This window comes from Mercenaria mercenaria, chromosome 17 (genome assembly GCF_021730395.1).
Source record: "Mercenaria mercenaria strain notata chromosome 17, MADL_Memer_1, whole genome shotgun sequence".
Lineage (NCBI taxonomy): Eukaryota > Metazoa > Mollusca > Bivalvia > Venerida > Veneridae > Mercenaria > Mercenaria mercenaria.
In genome coordinates, this window is record NC_069377.1 from 34,847,177 (window position 1) to 34,864,266 (window position 17,090).

General features: G+C 33.5%; 1 protein-coding gene across 2 annotated transcripts; it reads left to right on the forward strand.

Annotated features, from left to right (window-relative positions):
• Positions 1–1,467: 1,467 nt before the first annotated feature.
• Positions 1,468–16,878, forward strand: LOC128549906 (paramyosin-like). Of its 2 annotated transcripts, XM_053527660.1 has the most exons (7): positions 1,468–1,527; positions 3,972–4,034; positions 6,674–6,811; positions 8,522–8,584; positions 15,069–15,164; positions 15,447–15,539; positions 16,141–16,878. In XM_053527660.1, the coding sequence occupies exons 1-7, from the start codon at positions 1,475–1,477 to the stop codon at positions 16,277–16,279; spliced, it is 645 nt and encodes a 214-aa protein (XP_053383635.1). In that variant the 5' UTR covers positions 1,468–1,474; the 3' UTR covers positions 16,280–16,878. The 2 variants fall into 2 exon arrangements, with proteins under 2 accessions (XP_053383635.1, XP_053383636.1); XM_053527661.1 differs by lacking the exon at positions 8,522–8,584.
• The last annotated feature ends 212 nt before the right edge of the window (positions 16,879–17,090 follow it).

Genomic DNA, 17,090 nt, shown 5'->3' on the forward strand with positions numbered 1-17,090 from the left:
GAAACTAAAACATGGTCCGCGAGATGTACAAATAAACTGAAAAGAAAAACAACAAATAAATACCTCCTGAATGCAAATGTTCAACAGCAATCGAAAACAATCATTCAAAATTAATAATTTCACAATTTTCAACCCTTTCAACGTCATTTTTATGATTGACATTACACATTAGGCTGCAAAAATGTGTAAAATAAAGCTATGTATAAACATTTAATGTAAGATGTAAATGTAGCATGTTAACTTTCTCGACTCAAATTCAATTGAATAACGAAATTATTCTAAATGTTTTTATGCCCCCGAAGGGAGGCATATAGTTTTTGAACCGTCTGTCTGTCGGTCTGTCAGTCTGTCCGCAATTTTCGTGTCCGGTCCATATCTTTATCATCCATGGATGGCTTTTCAAATAACTTGGCATGAATGTGAACCACAGGAAGACGACGTGTCGCGCGCAAGACCCAGGTCCGTAGCTCAAAGGTCAAGGTCACACTTAGACGTTAAAGGTCATATTTCATCATAGTGCATTGATGGACGTGTCCGGTCAATATCTTTGTCATTCATGCATGGATTTTAAAATACTGGGCATGAATGTGTACCACAGTAAGACGACGTGTCGCGCGCAAGACCCAGGTCCGTAGGTCAAAGGTCCTAAACTCTAACATCGGCCATAACTATTCATTCAAAGTGCCATCGGGGGCATGTGTCATCCTATGGAGACAGCTCTTGTTGTTTATTATATTGCAACATGTAAACAAAAACGCGAAATAATACTTAACGTCAATGCAGGCACTAATAATATGGTAGACATTAATTGCAAGTTAAATAATGCTTATTGTTAAATAATGCTTATTTAAGTATTTCATAAGTTTCGAATGTTTCGGCCTCGGCAAAATAGGTGTGGTGCCCAGATGGACACGTAAGTGCATATCTAAATATCCAACAACCGCAAACGGTTATGAAAATCTCCTTGTTTGTACTTGATTTTTTTCCAGGTCTGTGCAAGCCCAATGTTTACAAAAAGAAAGGTTTTATGGAAGAATAATTATCATTATTACTAACATTTCTTGACATTAACTTGGGACATAATAGGACAACATTTCGTTTTGTTCCGTGTTTCCAAATAATCTTTCTATAGATTTTATTTACAAGAGCAGCAGTCTTCAGGTGTCATGTGCGGGCAGAAAAATGTCTTTCCGTACATGGACATGGATATGTTATATTTTCTAATCTTTTTGGTATAACGAGTCAATTTTATGTATGTGTATAAATGCCTCTCGGTGCTTGGATAGAAGAATGATGATGCACATTCCATTACTTCTCACGTACAGGTTCAATTAAACCGAGTCTACAAAAGTTTGCTTGGTTGCGAACTATGCTCTTAAGATCTTATAAAATGTACAATGTATATGTCATAGAGCTTCATATTAGTTCAGATAATAATGATAATTTCAATTTCTTTTATTTCAGAAGTGAGCTTATGGCTTGTAAAAGTCAGCTTGAAAAGACGGAGAAGAGCTACAGCGTATCCAGGTATAGATAAATGTTTTACATTCATTTAGGAAGATCATTGTGATATATACAATGAATCATATGAAGCACGGACAAGGATAAGCATATGTCAAAGTTCAGTTTTTATTCTTCAAATCATCTGTACGGAAAGATAGTCTCACTGAATATTAAAGTAATATATTCATGTTTTCCACAGTGGCACATACGTAACTGATTTATATGTAGATATGAGATATGAATAACTATGAATAATATATTTGAAACATTTGAAATACATCTTAACTCAAAAGATTTCCATTATTGTTGGTGATTACAGAGTTCTATGGTTGACGCACTTTTTCTCTGTAATCCGGTGCGTTCGTTGGTACACGAGCCTACAGTGCATATTTTGTATAATAATATCATATACTGAGCGGAAACTTAAGAGCATTTCTGTGCATGTTGATTTCTTATTCCATTTATGCAAAACGAGTTTGAAACTAAAACATGGTCCGCGAGATGTACAAATAGACTGGAAAGAAAACAACATATAAATACCTCCTGAATGCAAATGTTCAACAGCAATTGAAAGCAATCATTCAAAATTAATGTTTACACAACTTATACCCTTTCAAAGTCATGTTTATGATTGACATTACACAATAGGCTGCCATAATGTGTAAAGTAAATCAATGTTAAGACATTTAGTATAAGATGTAAATGTAGCATGTTAACTTTCTCGACTCAAATTCAATTGAATAACGAAATTATTCTAAATGTTTTTGTTTATTATATTGCGACATCTAAACAAAAACGCGTAATAATACGTAACGTCAATACAGGCAGTATGAATAGGGTACTCACTAATTGCAAGTTAAAAGGAGGTTGACAAATAATAATTATGAAAGTATGTCATAAGTTTCGAATGTTTCGGCCTCTCCAAAATAGGTGCGGTGTCCGTCTTTATTGTTTATGATGGACCCGGAAGAGCATATCTAAACGTCGAACAACAGCAATCGCTTATTAAAATCTCATTGTTTATACTTGATTTTTTCCCGGTCTGTGCAAGCCCAATGTTACAAAAAGAAAAGTTTTATGGAAGAATAATTATCATTATTACTTACATTTCTTGACATTCACTTGGAACATAATAGGACAGCATTTCGTTTTGTTCCAGGCTTCAAAATACTCAATCTATATATTTTATATATAAAAGCAGCAGTCTTCAGGTGTCATTTGCGGGGGGAAATGTCTTTCCGTACATGGACATTGATATGTTATATTTTCTGATCTTTTTTGTATAAAGAGTCAATAGTATGTGCGTGTATAATAGACTCTCGGTGCTCGGAGTTGTGATGCGTTCATTGTTACACGAGCCTGTAGTGCATATTTTGTATAATAATATCATATGCTGAGCGGAAACTTAAGTAGCATTTCTGTGCATATTTATTTCTTATTCTATTTATGTAAAACGAGTTTGAAACTAAAACATGGTCCGTGAGATGTACAAATAAATAGAAAAGAAAAACAACAAAAAAATACCTCCTGAATGCAAATGTTCAACAGCAATTGAAAACAATCATTCAAAATTAATAATTACACAACTTATAACCTTTCAACGTCATTTTTATGATTGATATTACACAATAGGCTGCAAAAATGTGTAAAGTAAAGCTATGTATAAACATTTAATGTAAGATGTAAATGTAGCATGTTAACTTTCTCGACTCAACTTCAATTGAATAACGAAATTATTCTAAATGTTTTTGTTTATTACATTGCGACATGTAAACAAAAACGCGTAATAATACGTAACGTCAATGTAGGCAATATAAATAGGATAGGTATTAATTGCAAGTTGAAGGAGGTTGACAAATAATACTTATGAAAGTATTTCATAAGTTTCGAATGTTTCGGCATTGACAAAATAGGTGCGGTGTCCGTTTTTGTTGTTTATGTGTTTATGATGGACCCAGAAGAGCATACATGTATCTAAACGTTCAACAACAGCAAACGCTTATGAAAATCTTCTTGTTTGTACTTGATATTTGTCCCTGTGTGTGCAAGCCCAATGTATACAAAAATTTCTTGACATTAACTTGGAACATAATAGGACAGCATTTGGTTTTTTTCCATGATTCAAATTACTCTTCCTATATATTTTATTTACAAGAGCAGCAGTTTTCAGGTGTCATTTGCGGGGAAAAATGACTTTCCTTACATGGACATGGATATGTTATATTTTCTGATCTTTTTGGTATAAAGAGTCAATTTTATGTATGTGTATAAATGACTCTCGGTGCTTTGAGGTGTGAATGATGATGCACATTCCATTACTTCTCATGAAAAGGTTCAATTAAACCCAGTCTGCAAAATTTTGCTTGGTTGCGTTCTATGCTCCTAAGATCTTATAAAATGTATAATGTATGTCATAGAGCTTCATATTAGTTCAGATAATACTGATAATTTCAATTTTATTATTTCAGAAGTGAGCTTATGGCTTGTGAAAGTCAGGTTGAAAAGACGGAGAAGAGCTACAGCGTAACCAGGTAAAGTTAAATGTTTTACATTGATCTAGGAAAATCAATGTGCTATATACAATGAATCATATGAAACACGGACAAGGATAAACATATGTCAAAGTTTAGTGTTTATTCTTTAAATCATCTGTACGGAAAGATAGTCTCACTGAATATTAAAGTAATATATTGATGTTTTCCACAGTGGCACGTACGTAAATGTTTTATATGTAGATATAAATAATCTAATGATTGCGTTTATAAAATTGTAGCATCCTTATTGTGTTTACATACTCTTCACCATAACATGCCAGTTATCAGCAGAGGATAAGCTCGATATATTCATATGTGTATTGTATAACAGTTACCACGGGAGAACACATGTTTGAAATATTTGAAATACATTCTTTACTCAGTAGATTTCCATTATTGTTGGTGATTATTTCCATAATAACACTCCTTTAACAAAGATGTAGGGTTAACACACTTTTTTTTCTGTAACCCGTTATTCTATTTATGTAAAACGAGTTTGAAACTCAAACATGGTCCGCGAGAGGTAAAAAAAAACCTGAAAAGAAAAACAACAAATAAATACCTCCTGAACGCAAATGTTCAACAGCAATTGAAAACAATCATTCAAAATTAATAATTACACAACTTATACCCTTTCAACGTCATGTTTATGATTGATATTACACAACAGGCTGCAAAATGTGTAAAGTAAAGCTATGTATAAATATTTAATGCAAGATGTAAATGTAGCATGTTAACTTTCTCGACTCAAATTCAAAGTTTAGTGTTTATTCTTCAAATCATCTGTTCGGAAAGATAGTCTCACTGAATATTAAAGCAATACATTTCCACAGTGGCACGTATCTGTTATTTTTTTATGTAGATATTAATATTCTTATGACTGCGTTTATAAAATTCAAGTATCCTTATTGTGTTTACATAGTCTTGATACTGCCAGTTATCAGCAGAGGATAAGCTCGATATATTTAAGGTGCATTTTATAACCGTTATCACGGGAGAACACATATCTGAATGATTTTAAATACATTCTTTTCTGATTTACGTTCTGGTTTAACTTTTCAAGTTGACATATGACCTTACGAATTAGACAAAATTATGTCGTCATAAAACAATAAAAATTATGAAATCTTAGAAATAACAGATAATCTAGCCGCAAACGGCTTAGTTCCAGATAATAGTTTTGCCACTGTTGAAGGGAAACCTTTTTATAGCGATGAGTCATAAGTCTATCCGTAACGGTTTTAAATTTGTCTCCCCTTGTGTACTTATTTCCTTAAAATTGTTTACCTACACAATATTCAATAGCATTGCAACTGCTAAATCCAGCATGAATAATTTCTAAATTAATTTGTACTTTATATTTTAGGCAAAACTTTGCAACAGCTGGATTTATTTTCAATAAACTTATCATTCATTTTAATAGATGTACAGTGCGCTTATGGACCTATTTTGTTGAAATATTTCTTTCTTTTTTTGACTATTGAAGGAAAATTAGTGAGTCCGAGCCCACTATTTGCGTGATTGCTTTCTTTGCTTTCAAAGGATCTTCTAAAAGATATTATCAACTATCACAACAGCAGTCCTTCAGTGTTGTTAGGTGGCTGTAAAATGTCTCCATGTATTCATTATTGTTGTTTTTGGTACTTTCGGAACTTGGAGTACTTACAATTTTAATATAATAGTATTCCGCTCAAGCTGGAGCTATATATGGGGCATGACACATTTTTAACTCTCATGAACGGATTCAATCAAATAGAGTGCATTTATTGGATATTCATATGTAGATCTTATTAATGAAAACTGACATTATGATATGACATCACAGCCAGTCTTTCAGTTTGCAGTCTTCTTCTTTTTAATAACTTTATCCTGAATTGCCTACGTTTCTCAAAATAAATATGTACATTATGTGAGAAGAAGAATATGGGCCTTTTATGTTGTATAAATATCAAGAAAATGTACAACAGGAAAAGGTGCAATCAAAAAACGCAGTCACACATTCTGCACTCCACATAAAATATTACTACGTGTAGATGCATATACAAGCACATGTAACATACAGAATGAATGCAATAATAATGACATAATTCTAAGCATCAAACAGTTACAAACATACACGCAAAAAGAACAAAGCAGGGCACCGCCTTGGAGACGTCAGAAACCACAACTGGGGAATTAAAACTAGTTTCCTGTTACTCGTTAACTACCATCGTGCTCCTGTGGTTTACAAAACAGGAAAAATGAACTTACTCTCCGACGGGCCGGCACCACCTTTTTATAATAAACAGTTATTTCCTATAAGAAAACTTAACTAAATAAATAATACATTTTGTTTATTTCTCGTTTCTCGCCAACGAAACATTCAGTATAATTCCTGTATGATTTCACACTTGCTCTATGTCTTTCCTTAGAAAAAACCAAAAAAGGTGACACGTTAAATTTACTGGTATTCAATATTAGCAGTCATTATATATCACAAAAGGTGTTTAGCTAGTTGTGTTATTGATTGAATGACCTTCGCATGGAATATGGTCAGGCACATAAGAGTTGTTTAGCGTACGGCTATATTTGACATATTCAAACCCTCTATTACTACTGTACAAAAATATAAAGAAATATCTTAAATCATTTTATAGTACTGACGCTAATGAAGCTGAAGGTGTTACAAGAACTCATAGAAAGTATGTAAAGGAACAAAGAAAAAGGACAAATGAAAATATCAGACGTTGTAAAGACGAAAAGTCTCAGATTGAAGTCGATCTAGCGGAGATTAGGTAAGACCATTTTACTATTATCTGATATCAATTAATATTAGGCAATACAGCACTGGATATCCTGATATGATATCCTCTAAAGTAAGGGATATTTTTTGGCGGGACACCGGGTAGGCAGGGAGATTGGTAACTTTCTGATTTCTTTCTGAATGGTAGGAATTCACGTACATCAAAGGTTATGATATGAGTCGTGCCATGAGAAAACCAACATAGTGGCTTTGCGACCAGCATGGATCCAGACCAGCCTGCGCTTCCGCGCAGTCTGGTCAGGATCTATGCTGTTCGCTTTCATAACCAATTGCTATTAGAGAAACTGTTAGCGAACAGCATGGATCCTGACCAGACTGCGCAGATGCGCAGACTGGTCTGGGTCCATGCTGGTCGCAAAGTCACTATGTTTGTTTTCCCATGGCACGGCTCATATGTTGTGATAATATTTGGTTATTTACACTTTGCAAGCCACTGAAGATGAACATTTACAAATACATGTATGTAAACATAACTAATTAAGTTGTAGAAATAAAACTATTTGACTACGCGTAAACGCATGTCTCAAACCGAATGTTATATAAGACATAAAAAATAGTTCAGAATTTTATATAATAATTTATGTGTTCAGTTTGGAATAGAAATTAAGGGAAAACTTAGTATGTATGACCAATTCAGCGACATATATATCGAGGTAAAGCTAAATTAATGTATCCATCATGCATATCCGATTTCATTACAGTTGATACACACTTGACCCGAGTATTAACTTACATAAATATATCATTTTAACATTCAGTAGTGTTGTTAGTATATGTATCAAAAAGGTCGAATGTTTATGTCTCCCCATGCTTGGACTCAGTGTTGTTATATTTTCCGGTTCTTCGGGATCATGGCGTACATCCATTTTTACTATAATACTATTCCACTTAAGCCGGTGCTAGAGTGTGTGAGAGGTGTTGCACATTAATTCCCTTTCATAACGAGACTCAATCAAACCGGACCTGTTATTTTATTGCTTGGTTGCGTTGTATGGTTCCAGGGGATATTTTCACAAATTTTCTTTTGGATAGTTTCGATAATCTGCAGACAAAGCAGCAAGTGAATCTGTATTCAATATGACACTGTTCGAATCTTCTAGAAACGAAGAAATTATACAGTATTGATAGTGAACCTTTGTTTTTTTTTCTCTTTAATTATATTTGATTGGTCTTTGGGATTGTAAAGTTTATCCCTTGTATCTGTATAATAGAGGTCTGCTTGAACGGGTGCTATCCGGCGTGAAGGGTTTTGTACATTTGTATATTTCATTGCCTTTTTCATTACCTCTTATGAAAGACTCAGTCAACCCGATTCTAATATTATTTTATTTTGTTGCATTGTATCTATTTCAAAACGATACTTTATATATTTCATTTTTGTAAAAATATATTTTCAGGTCTACAGTTTGCATCACTCAGAAAAACAGTGATAATATTAAAAGCTCTGAATAATAGACATGTTTTAACACATGAAAGGCATAAATTTTGTCAATGCTCGTGTCACCCATGAAAGAAAGAAATAATACAAATAATTGACGTTCATTTAAACTAATACATCATTGCACGAATTCAATGTGCATTGCATGTTAGGTCAAGCATTCTTAACACAAAGAGACTATGATGCTATTGAACATGTACATACACGCTTGTACACATAAAGAATACTTTCTGTTTTGTTCAGGACCAAATTGCTGATGTTGGGAAAACATATCAAGGACTTAGAAAAGAAGACCAAGGAAACGGGGTAATTGAGCAATATATATATATACACTCATATTAGGTTAATTAAAATATAATATACGAGACTGAATTGTACTACACATTCGTACTGGTTCAATATTTGCATATATGTACTCAAATCTCTGTTTTCATGTCTCACAAATCAGTAGTGACATTTTGGTGTTTTTAACTGATTGGGACCGGAGAAGCTATATTTTTTCTCTCTTAAAATTAACAGGATCTAGAGGAATATTGAATATATAGAGATAGTTTGCATTAAGGGATATTTATAGGTTATTAGCTTTGTATCGGAAAATATGCACGAGTTCTTCAGTGGAAATATTGCGCGACTTTAAGAGCTAGGATACAAGTTCGCATTATAAATTATTATATAGTAGAGAGAATATATATATATATATACATGTGATTTATTGTTTATTTTGGTGATTTATTGTTTATTTACGTCTCATCAATGTACATACATATGATACAACATAAAACATCATAATTAATTAAAATATGATCTATAAAATAGTACATTGCCACTCTTAGCAGAGTTATAAGAGACAATAATTATTCTGATATCATAGACATAATTCATTTACATTGACCAACATAGGTAAGTGTTTTAAAATAAAAATAAAAGGAAAACACCACCATTAATCAGTTATAAAGAGGAAATGTCTTAAAAACTGATAATAAAGTGAATTTATAACTGGGCGTTACTATGCTAGATAAAACAGGTATAAAACATTTTTCTGTATTATTCTTAATTAATCATATATTACTGATTATTAAAAATATTTTAAAGGTAATCTAGATAAGAAACAACCTAACACTTAAGATTTCTGCTAAGATAAACTGGCTATATATTACAGGATTGTAAAAAGTCTTAAAATACAATGTTGGAATAAACTCTTAAGAATGACTGAAGAACTGGTATTTGCCAAAAGCATGATAATCAAAGAGTAATAATGCCTAGGAAAAACCAATTTATATATGTAATAACCAGCCCGTAGAAGTCATAGCAAATTAATCAATATTCTACGACCCCCATCCCCACCCACAAAAAAAAGATCATGATTTCAACAATGACAATTCTTCAACCATGATAAACCAACACACTTGTAAGTTTATTTGTACAGCAAATTGTTCCTAGTTTTTAAAATCATACAGCAGGTTTTGGCAGTAACATTAACTATATCCTTGTTGAAGAGCACAAAAAATCTATTTCTCTTGGTTATTAAAATTCACGTAAGTATTATTAATATCACTATCTTTAGCACTGAGTACTTTTCTTAAATCTTGGTGTGCATTACATTCAAATAGAACATGCATTTCATTTTCAACTGACATTTTACATATTGGGCAAACACGCTGATTTTCTGGAATGTTTTCATACCTTCCAGTTTCTAACCTAAGGGGGGCAACCACACATCGGAATTTAGCATAAGCAGATCTATGTGTGACAGATAAATGTGATTTGAGGTATGACTCTGTTTCATAATATTGTTTAAACAATCTATATGTACGCAACTTGTTTCTTCCCCGACCAGATGGACCAACTTCATTCTGAATATTGGAACTCCATGCACTAATAAAACCATTCATAGAACCTTGCAAAACTTTATCACAAAAATACTTTGATGTTGAACTGATTGTAACATATTTATACTGTTTATGAATATGATTCTTAAACTGATACTGCCAATTCTTACAACGAGTGTTACTTTTGTAACAACAATAAGTGAAGACCTTACTGTTAGTTTTATTAATATCCATTGTTTTCAACCGATGCCACTGTTGGGCTACAGATTTCTATTGTTTCACATGAGGGGACTGCCAGGCAAACTCACCATAAAGGGCATTGTTGGGTGAATATTTACCAGTGCCAAGAAAAAACCGCATGGCTCGGGACTGAATAGCATTTATACAGGAATATGACTTTGTACCCCAGACTGAGGAACCGTAAGCAATGACCGGCCATACTGTACTGTCATAAAGTTTTGTGAATACATTGTACGGTACACCACCAAAAGCTTTACATTTTGCTATCAGTAAGCCAAGAGCTCTTCCAGCACTCTGAGCAACAGATTTGGCGGTTACGCTGAAATCTAAATATTCATCCAACAAAAGACCAAGGTAAGTGTATGTACCTGTCACCTGTAGTTCATGATCACCACATGTGAAATTATATGAAGTTCTGTTTACAGAATTTGTCTAAAATGCACTATTTTACTTTTAGAAGCATTCATAATCATTGTATTAACATTACACCAATCTTTTAAAATGTTAAGCATAAACTGTAAATCTTCTTCATTCTCAGCTAAAAGTACAATATCGTCTGCATATAGAAGAATGCATACTCTTTCATTTTCTATACATATACCTCTACCAGCAGCCTTTATTTTTACAGCTAAATCATTCACAAACATATAAAACAGTAAAGGTGACAGGGAGCATCCTTGTCTGAGGCCGCATTGTACATCAAACCATTCAGTATAATATCCATTTACTCTAACACTAGATGATACATTGTTAAACAAAGATTTCAATGCTGTAAGGATTTTTCCATTAACGCCTATACTAGGGCTATTTAATATACTCCATAGTATACTTCTATTAATAAAATCGTAAGCCTTTTTGAAATCTATAAATGCACAAAAAGTAGACTGCTTTAGTTTTTTCCTAGTATCAATAATATTGGTTAATGAAGAAATATGGTCAACAGTACTTCTACCTTTCCTAAAGCCATTTTGTTCGTCTTCTAAAATGTTATTCTTATCAGACCAAACAGATAATCTTTCATTCAGAATAGAACAATAATGTTTATACATAGAACAGGACAAGGCAATACCTCTATATGATAAGGGATCTCGGGGGTCTAATGTACTAGATTTGGGAATTGGACTTAATATAATTTTACCCCAGTCGGTTGGAACAACTCCGGTGTCAACACAGTTGATATTCTTTAAAATGTCAACTGGAATAGTATCTATGCCGCAAGCATTTCCGGATTTAGCTCTACAAATGGCTTTCTCAACTTCCCATATGGTAATATCCCCATTAAGAGCAGTACAGTTACGAACATTATGATTATCATTGCTAATACTATCTTGAACCTTTATAGTTATATTTGGTGTAAGTAACTGTTGGTCAATAAAAAGACTACTGACATCTGTTTTCGAATACTAAGTACAGTGTTGATATTACTAGACAATGAACCGTCTTCACAAACTACCTCCATAGGGATTTACTTAGTCTTAGTCTGAGCAACACCTACCCGACCTATAGATTTCCAAAACTCCTGCTGGTTCGAATCACAGTCTTTAAGCAATTCTGCCTGAAAAGATACCCAATGGGCTCTTTTACTTTTCTGAACTTCACGGTCAAAGGTTTTCCTAGCGTTTATAAAAATCAGCTTCAAGTGCTTCTTAACAGACATATCAGTACGCTTTAACTAATTCTTTTCTGCCACACACAGGGAATTCCATAAGTCGGACAGTGTGTTATTCCACCAAGGTTTTCCAACCTTTCTCTTTTTGTTACAAATACCATGTTGAACAGTTTTTATAGTTCAATTTATTATACATTTCATTTTTTAATAATAAACAAATATTTGTATAAGCATTATCAACGTCACTGTGATATCTTAGACTCTGTTCTAGACTGAATACTTTCTCATGAAGAGACTGAACAATATCATCTGTACATTAGAAGTTATCTGGTATCTTTCTGAGATCAAATTTATGATAATGAGCAGTACTGAACTCTGACTGAGGTAACTTTCTTCAACTAAAAGACCAAATCTGGGTGATTCAAATATACATGGTAATACAGAATGGTCAGGTATAGATGACGGTGTGAGTCCATTTTTCAGATGGACATTAGAGATGAGTTCAGTACTTCTCAATACACTAAAGTCTCTAAAATAATCCATATATTCATGTTGAATAATACAGTAGTCTACAACTGCACTACCTTTTACAGAAATAGATGTAAAATCATTCTTTATATAACTACGACCATTTAAAACACACATATTACAATCAATTAAAAATTCTATGAGTTTGTCACCATAAAAATTAGCTTTAAAATCAACAACATTTCTTTCCACTATCTCATCCACTCCAACAATAAAATCATCTGAGTCACCTATCCGACTGTTAAAGTCTCCAAAATAATTACTGGCCCACTATTCTGATATGAATATACATTAGTTAACAATGTATCATAAAAATCATCTGCATCAACATTTCTAGACGAATTATTAGGTGGCAAATAACACACACAGGTATAAAATGAATACACAGACTGTTTATCAACAAATTCAAGCCATAATATTCCTTCATAACTATCATTAAGTGCACAAATATGAAAAACTTCGGCTAAATCTGCTTTAACTAAAAAAAAACACCCTACCTGAACCATTTCTTGCATTTATATGTAATGTTTTTCTATTATTTCCAAAGAATATATAACCAGGTAAATTAATAACATTATTATGTGTTAAATGAGTTTCACAAACGCCTATAATATCAAAGTCTAAAAAGTTAATACATTGATGTCTCAAATAAAAATTGTCTGCACTCCAACCATTGACATTCCAAAACCCCATGCGGACCTATCTTCCACCACGACCCGGCCATGCACTCTGGCCTCGCTGACCTTGACCTCTGTAGCCTTGGCCTCTTTGACCTCTATGACTTTGACCCCTTCCACCTCGATATCCGTCACCACTGTTCTGGTTTCTTTGAACATTGTTTTGTGCACGACCACCACTACTTGCACCATTATTATGGGTGCTTACATAATTGTTGTTTGACACACTATTTTGGAATCTGTGATTCTGGACACGATGAGAATCATTATTAAAACTGTTTACAACTCGTTTTCCGCGAATTGACAGGTTCCCTCCCTTGTTCACTGCATTTACTATGGTACGCAAATTGTTTGACTCTATACGCTCCTCCTTAGTTTGATCTGCATGAACGGACACGTCCTTATAAACTGTGTTAGATAGTTTGGACTTGGTCTTCAAGACTTTGTTTTGATCGTCCTCACTTTTAAACGTGGCAGTTATCACACCAGGTACCAGAGACTCATTATTTTGATTTGGGAGTCTACGTGCAGCAGATACCACGACATCTTTAACTTCCATATGTTCCTTGATGATATTATTTAATTTATCAACTAACTGTTCATTTACAGATTCTGGCAACTTCCTAAAAATTGCATTTAAACATTTCTCACTGTTTTCTGGTTTGACAGTCTGAATAGCATCTGTGAGTGAATTTACTTTACCATTCAATGAATCGAGATCCCTGTTGGTGTTGATATCCACACGTAATGTGTCAATACGTTCATCCAACGTCTTACCAAGACGTTTTACCTCATTGTTCATACGTTTATCCAAAAGCTGGGAAAGTTTGTCAGACAGTTTGTCAGACAATTTCTTTTCCAAATCCATTTTAAGGCGGTCAATTCTCTCTGTCACACTCTGATTGACGTTTTTGAGCTAATTCGCCAAACTGCCTATTTTACTGATGATAATATCTATCCCACTGACCTTTTCCTGTGACTTTATAGGGGTACTTCCATACAAAGTTCTTCTTGCCTCTGCCATAAGGCGATCTGTGTTGGACGGAAACTCATTCTGGTCTTAACCCTTTACCTTCTTAGCACTACTCATCTCTGCCCCATCAGAGAAATGGCGATTGCGTTCATTACCTTGGGTACCTGACACAGCGTGGACAGGCTGTGATTGCATCACAATAGTTTCTACGTACTCATCTGCATCCATGATAGTCACTGATAGTAATTGATTAGAGACTCTAGCTTCCGATCATTCCAATATCCAAAGTATGTACTGAACTGGTAAATCAGTTAAATCAGATAAAAAAAAAACAGTTTAAAGTTCAAAGGGTATGTAGATATTTTAGACGGTGTATGGATGTATTCAGCACAGAAAGTCTTAACTTCGTCTATTTATAACTTCACCCAATTTCGGAACACTATCCGACTATTCGACAATATGTACACTTCAGTTGAGGAAAATGTCAATGTCAACTACACTCTTATTTATCAAAGTTCACACATATTTGCTATTAGCATTTACGGCATGTTGAGATGTATCATATTACGTGTATCGTGTCGCTCCTGTTACTACGCAAACGGCTTAAATACTAAAAAATATTGAAATTTTGTCAACGATAAATTCTTCGCACGCTTTATATATGATTTGTTAGAGAGTGTTTCAATTCTTCATCGCTTAATTCAATGATGTTTTTCTATCTTGTTATAGATAATATCTTTAGGACCAAAGCAACACTATTTGTTAACAACGCAATTGTCGCATTTGTATCCATGAAAATGTGTCACAGTGAATGCATGTACAGCGGCCTTAAGTTTATTTTTAATACAGTTGCCGAGTATGTTTATATTATTATTAGTAGTAGTTCCGAATTCCGTGGCAGTTCGCTTCCATTTCATTTCGTTTTTATCTTTAGAAAACAAAAGCATGCAACTAACACGAAGATAGCTGAGCTGACGATTGAAATTGATAAATTAAAAGAAGAGAAAAAGAAACTTCAGCAGGAAAAGGAGTATGTACTATTCCAATAATATACTGTTTATTCATGTGTCTAGACAGAAAGGTGTATTTAGTAGCATATACGTATATATACAAATGTGTTTACGAATGGATGGACATACTTATAAGGAGCGAAAAACATGTCTACTGTTTCAGCTTGAACCACCAATGCATTTTTACACCTCGGCCGTTATCCTTGTAAGTTTTCATGTTGTTTTTATCTTTTTTTTTGTTATAATAAGAATGGTGACATTGGTCAAATACAACTAACAATAATTAATGCCTTTTGTTTTAGGATTTTATTTCAGACAATGGATAATATTAACAAGAAAATAAGTGCCGAGGAAAGTGCGCGAGAATGTTTAGATCGTCTGGATGCGGTCATCGGGTAAGAACACTTCGTTGTATATGAACAGATTCGGAGAGAGAAACACCTCGCAAAGCTCCTGGAACCGAATTAAGCAAACCATTCATCTAATTTCAACCGTATTCGACTTTTCTTAAAAATTTTTATACCAACCAAACCTGCCAACGCCCATTTGCAATTAATGATTAAAGTATATAATAATGTCATGAAACAAGATCATGCAATGGATCCACAAATGTGTATGATGCCAAAAAGAAAAGTACAATTAAAAATAAATAAGCCACGAAAGGATGTTTTGAAAATTAATTGTCACTTGGGTTAAACTTGAAATGGTCAATTTTAATAATGTTACAAAAGATAAACCTGTCACACATATTTGGAATGAACTTTACCTACTTGCTGATATGGGCATAAATGAATATACATGAAACTCAGATCTACGACACGCCAACCTGGAACTGTCCAGTCGACCGTGTACGATCCGCCAAAATTTAATACTACTCCGCTTACTATGAAGCTAAATGGCAAAACCATGTTTATTTCGTTTAGAAAGTGAAAATGTCGCAGAATATTAAAACTAATGCTACATATTTATATGTATTTGACATATTTCTACTTTCAGGCTCAATACAACGTTACTAAACAAAATTAATATGCTAGAAGAGCAACGACATTCAATCATTGGAATTAAAGGTGCTCCGCTAAGATATCAACCAAAAAGAAAAGTTCCGGAACCGTTGCAATTGAATGATAAATTGTGACGTGACTTAGTCTATAACAATCTTAATACGGATGAACTCAGATGGAAACCTCGCATTTCGTTTTCATTCAAGGAAAATGTAAAGAAAGTCCTCGGAATTTAACGTTATCTCCAAAGCACCGACAACTGCGGTGCTATTACTTTAGCTTATTTTCTTCTATGAGCAGCACTTTTAATATGCAACGGTATTAAGTGACTAGTCCATGGTCTCAGAATCGGTAATTAACAAGTAATCGGCCATTTTTAGTACCGCGAGATAAGATACCGGGAGGACATTCTAATAACTTTAATAAATTGTTTTGTTTATAAAAAAATATTTTGTTTAACCATACAGTTACTTCATCGTTTCTTTTAACCTGTATCATACAGGTGCATAGGTAAATGAAAGGTAGACTTATCATTACATTGATTGATTTAATTTTATTATATATAAACATCAGATGTATCGATAAAAATTGTATGAGTGAAATATTTCCTGTTTATGGTAATTGCGTTTTTATTCACGTCATTTCACACATAAATAATTCGAATCAATTATTATTTCAAGAAACAGATTGTTGAGCAACGCTACATTTTTGCATGTGACAATAAACACCTTAAGGAAACTTGTGTCATGATATCAAATTAGATTTGACATAACATCAGTAGTTAGGGACTTGTTTGTTCTGGCGCGACCTTGACCTCATCTAACTCCTTGACCACTGCTCAAGCTTAATAAAAAACCGACTAATGTCGGACAATTAAAATACTTTAAAAACCACAGATTTCAAACATACTATTGTGTAAATCTCCGGTATAACTGAATGAAAATA

Bases quoted from the DNA above. Each gene is read 5' to 3' on its own strand.
- LOC128549906 (XM_053527660.1), top strand. From the start codon at position 1,475: ATGGCTTGTAAAAGTCAGCTTGAAAAGACGGAGAAGAGCTACAGCGTA. The intron at 8,585-15,068 runs GTAATTGAGCAA...TTTTATCTTTAG, and splicing joins AAGAAGACCAAGGAAACGGG to AAAACAAAAGCATGCAACTA. The intron at 15,165-15,446 runs GTATGTACTATT...CTTTTGTTTTAG, and splicing joins AAACTTCAGCAGGAAAAGGA to GATTTTATTTCAGACAATGG.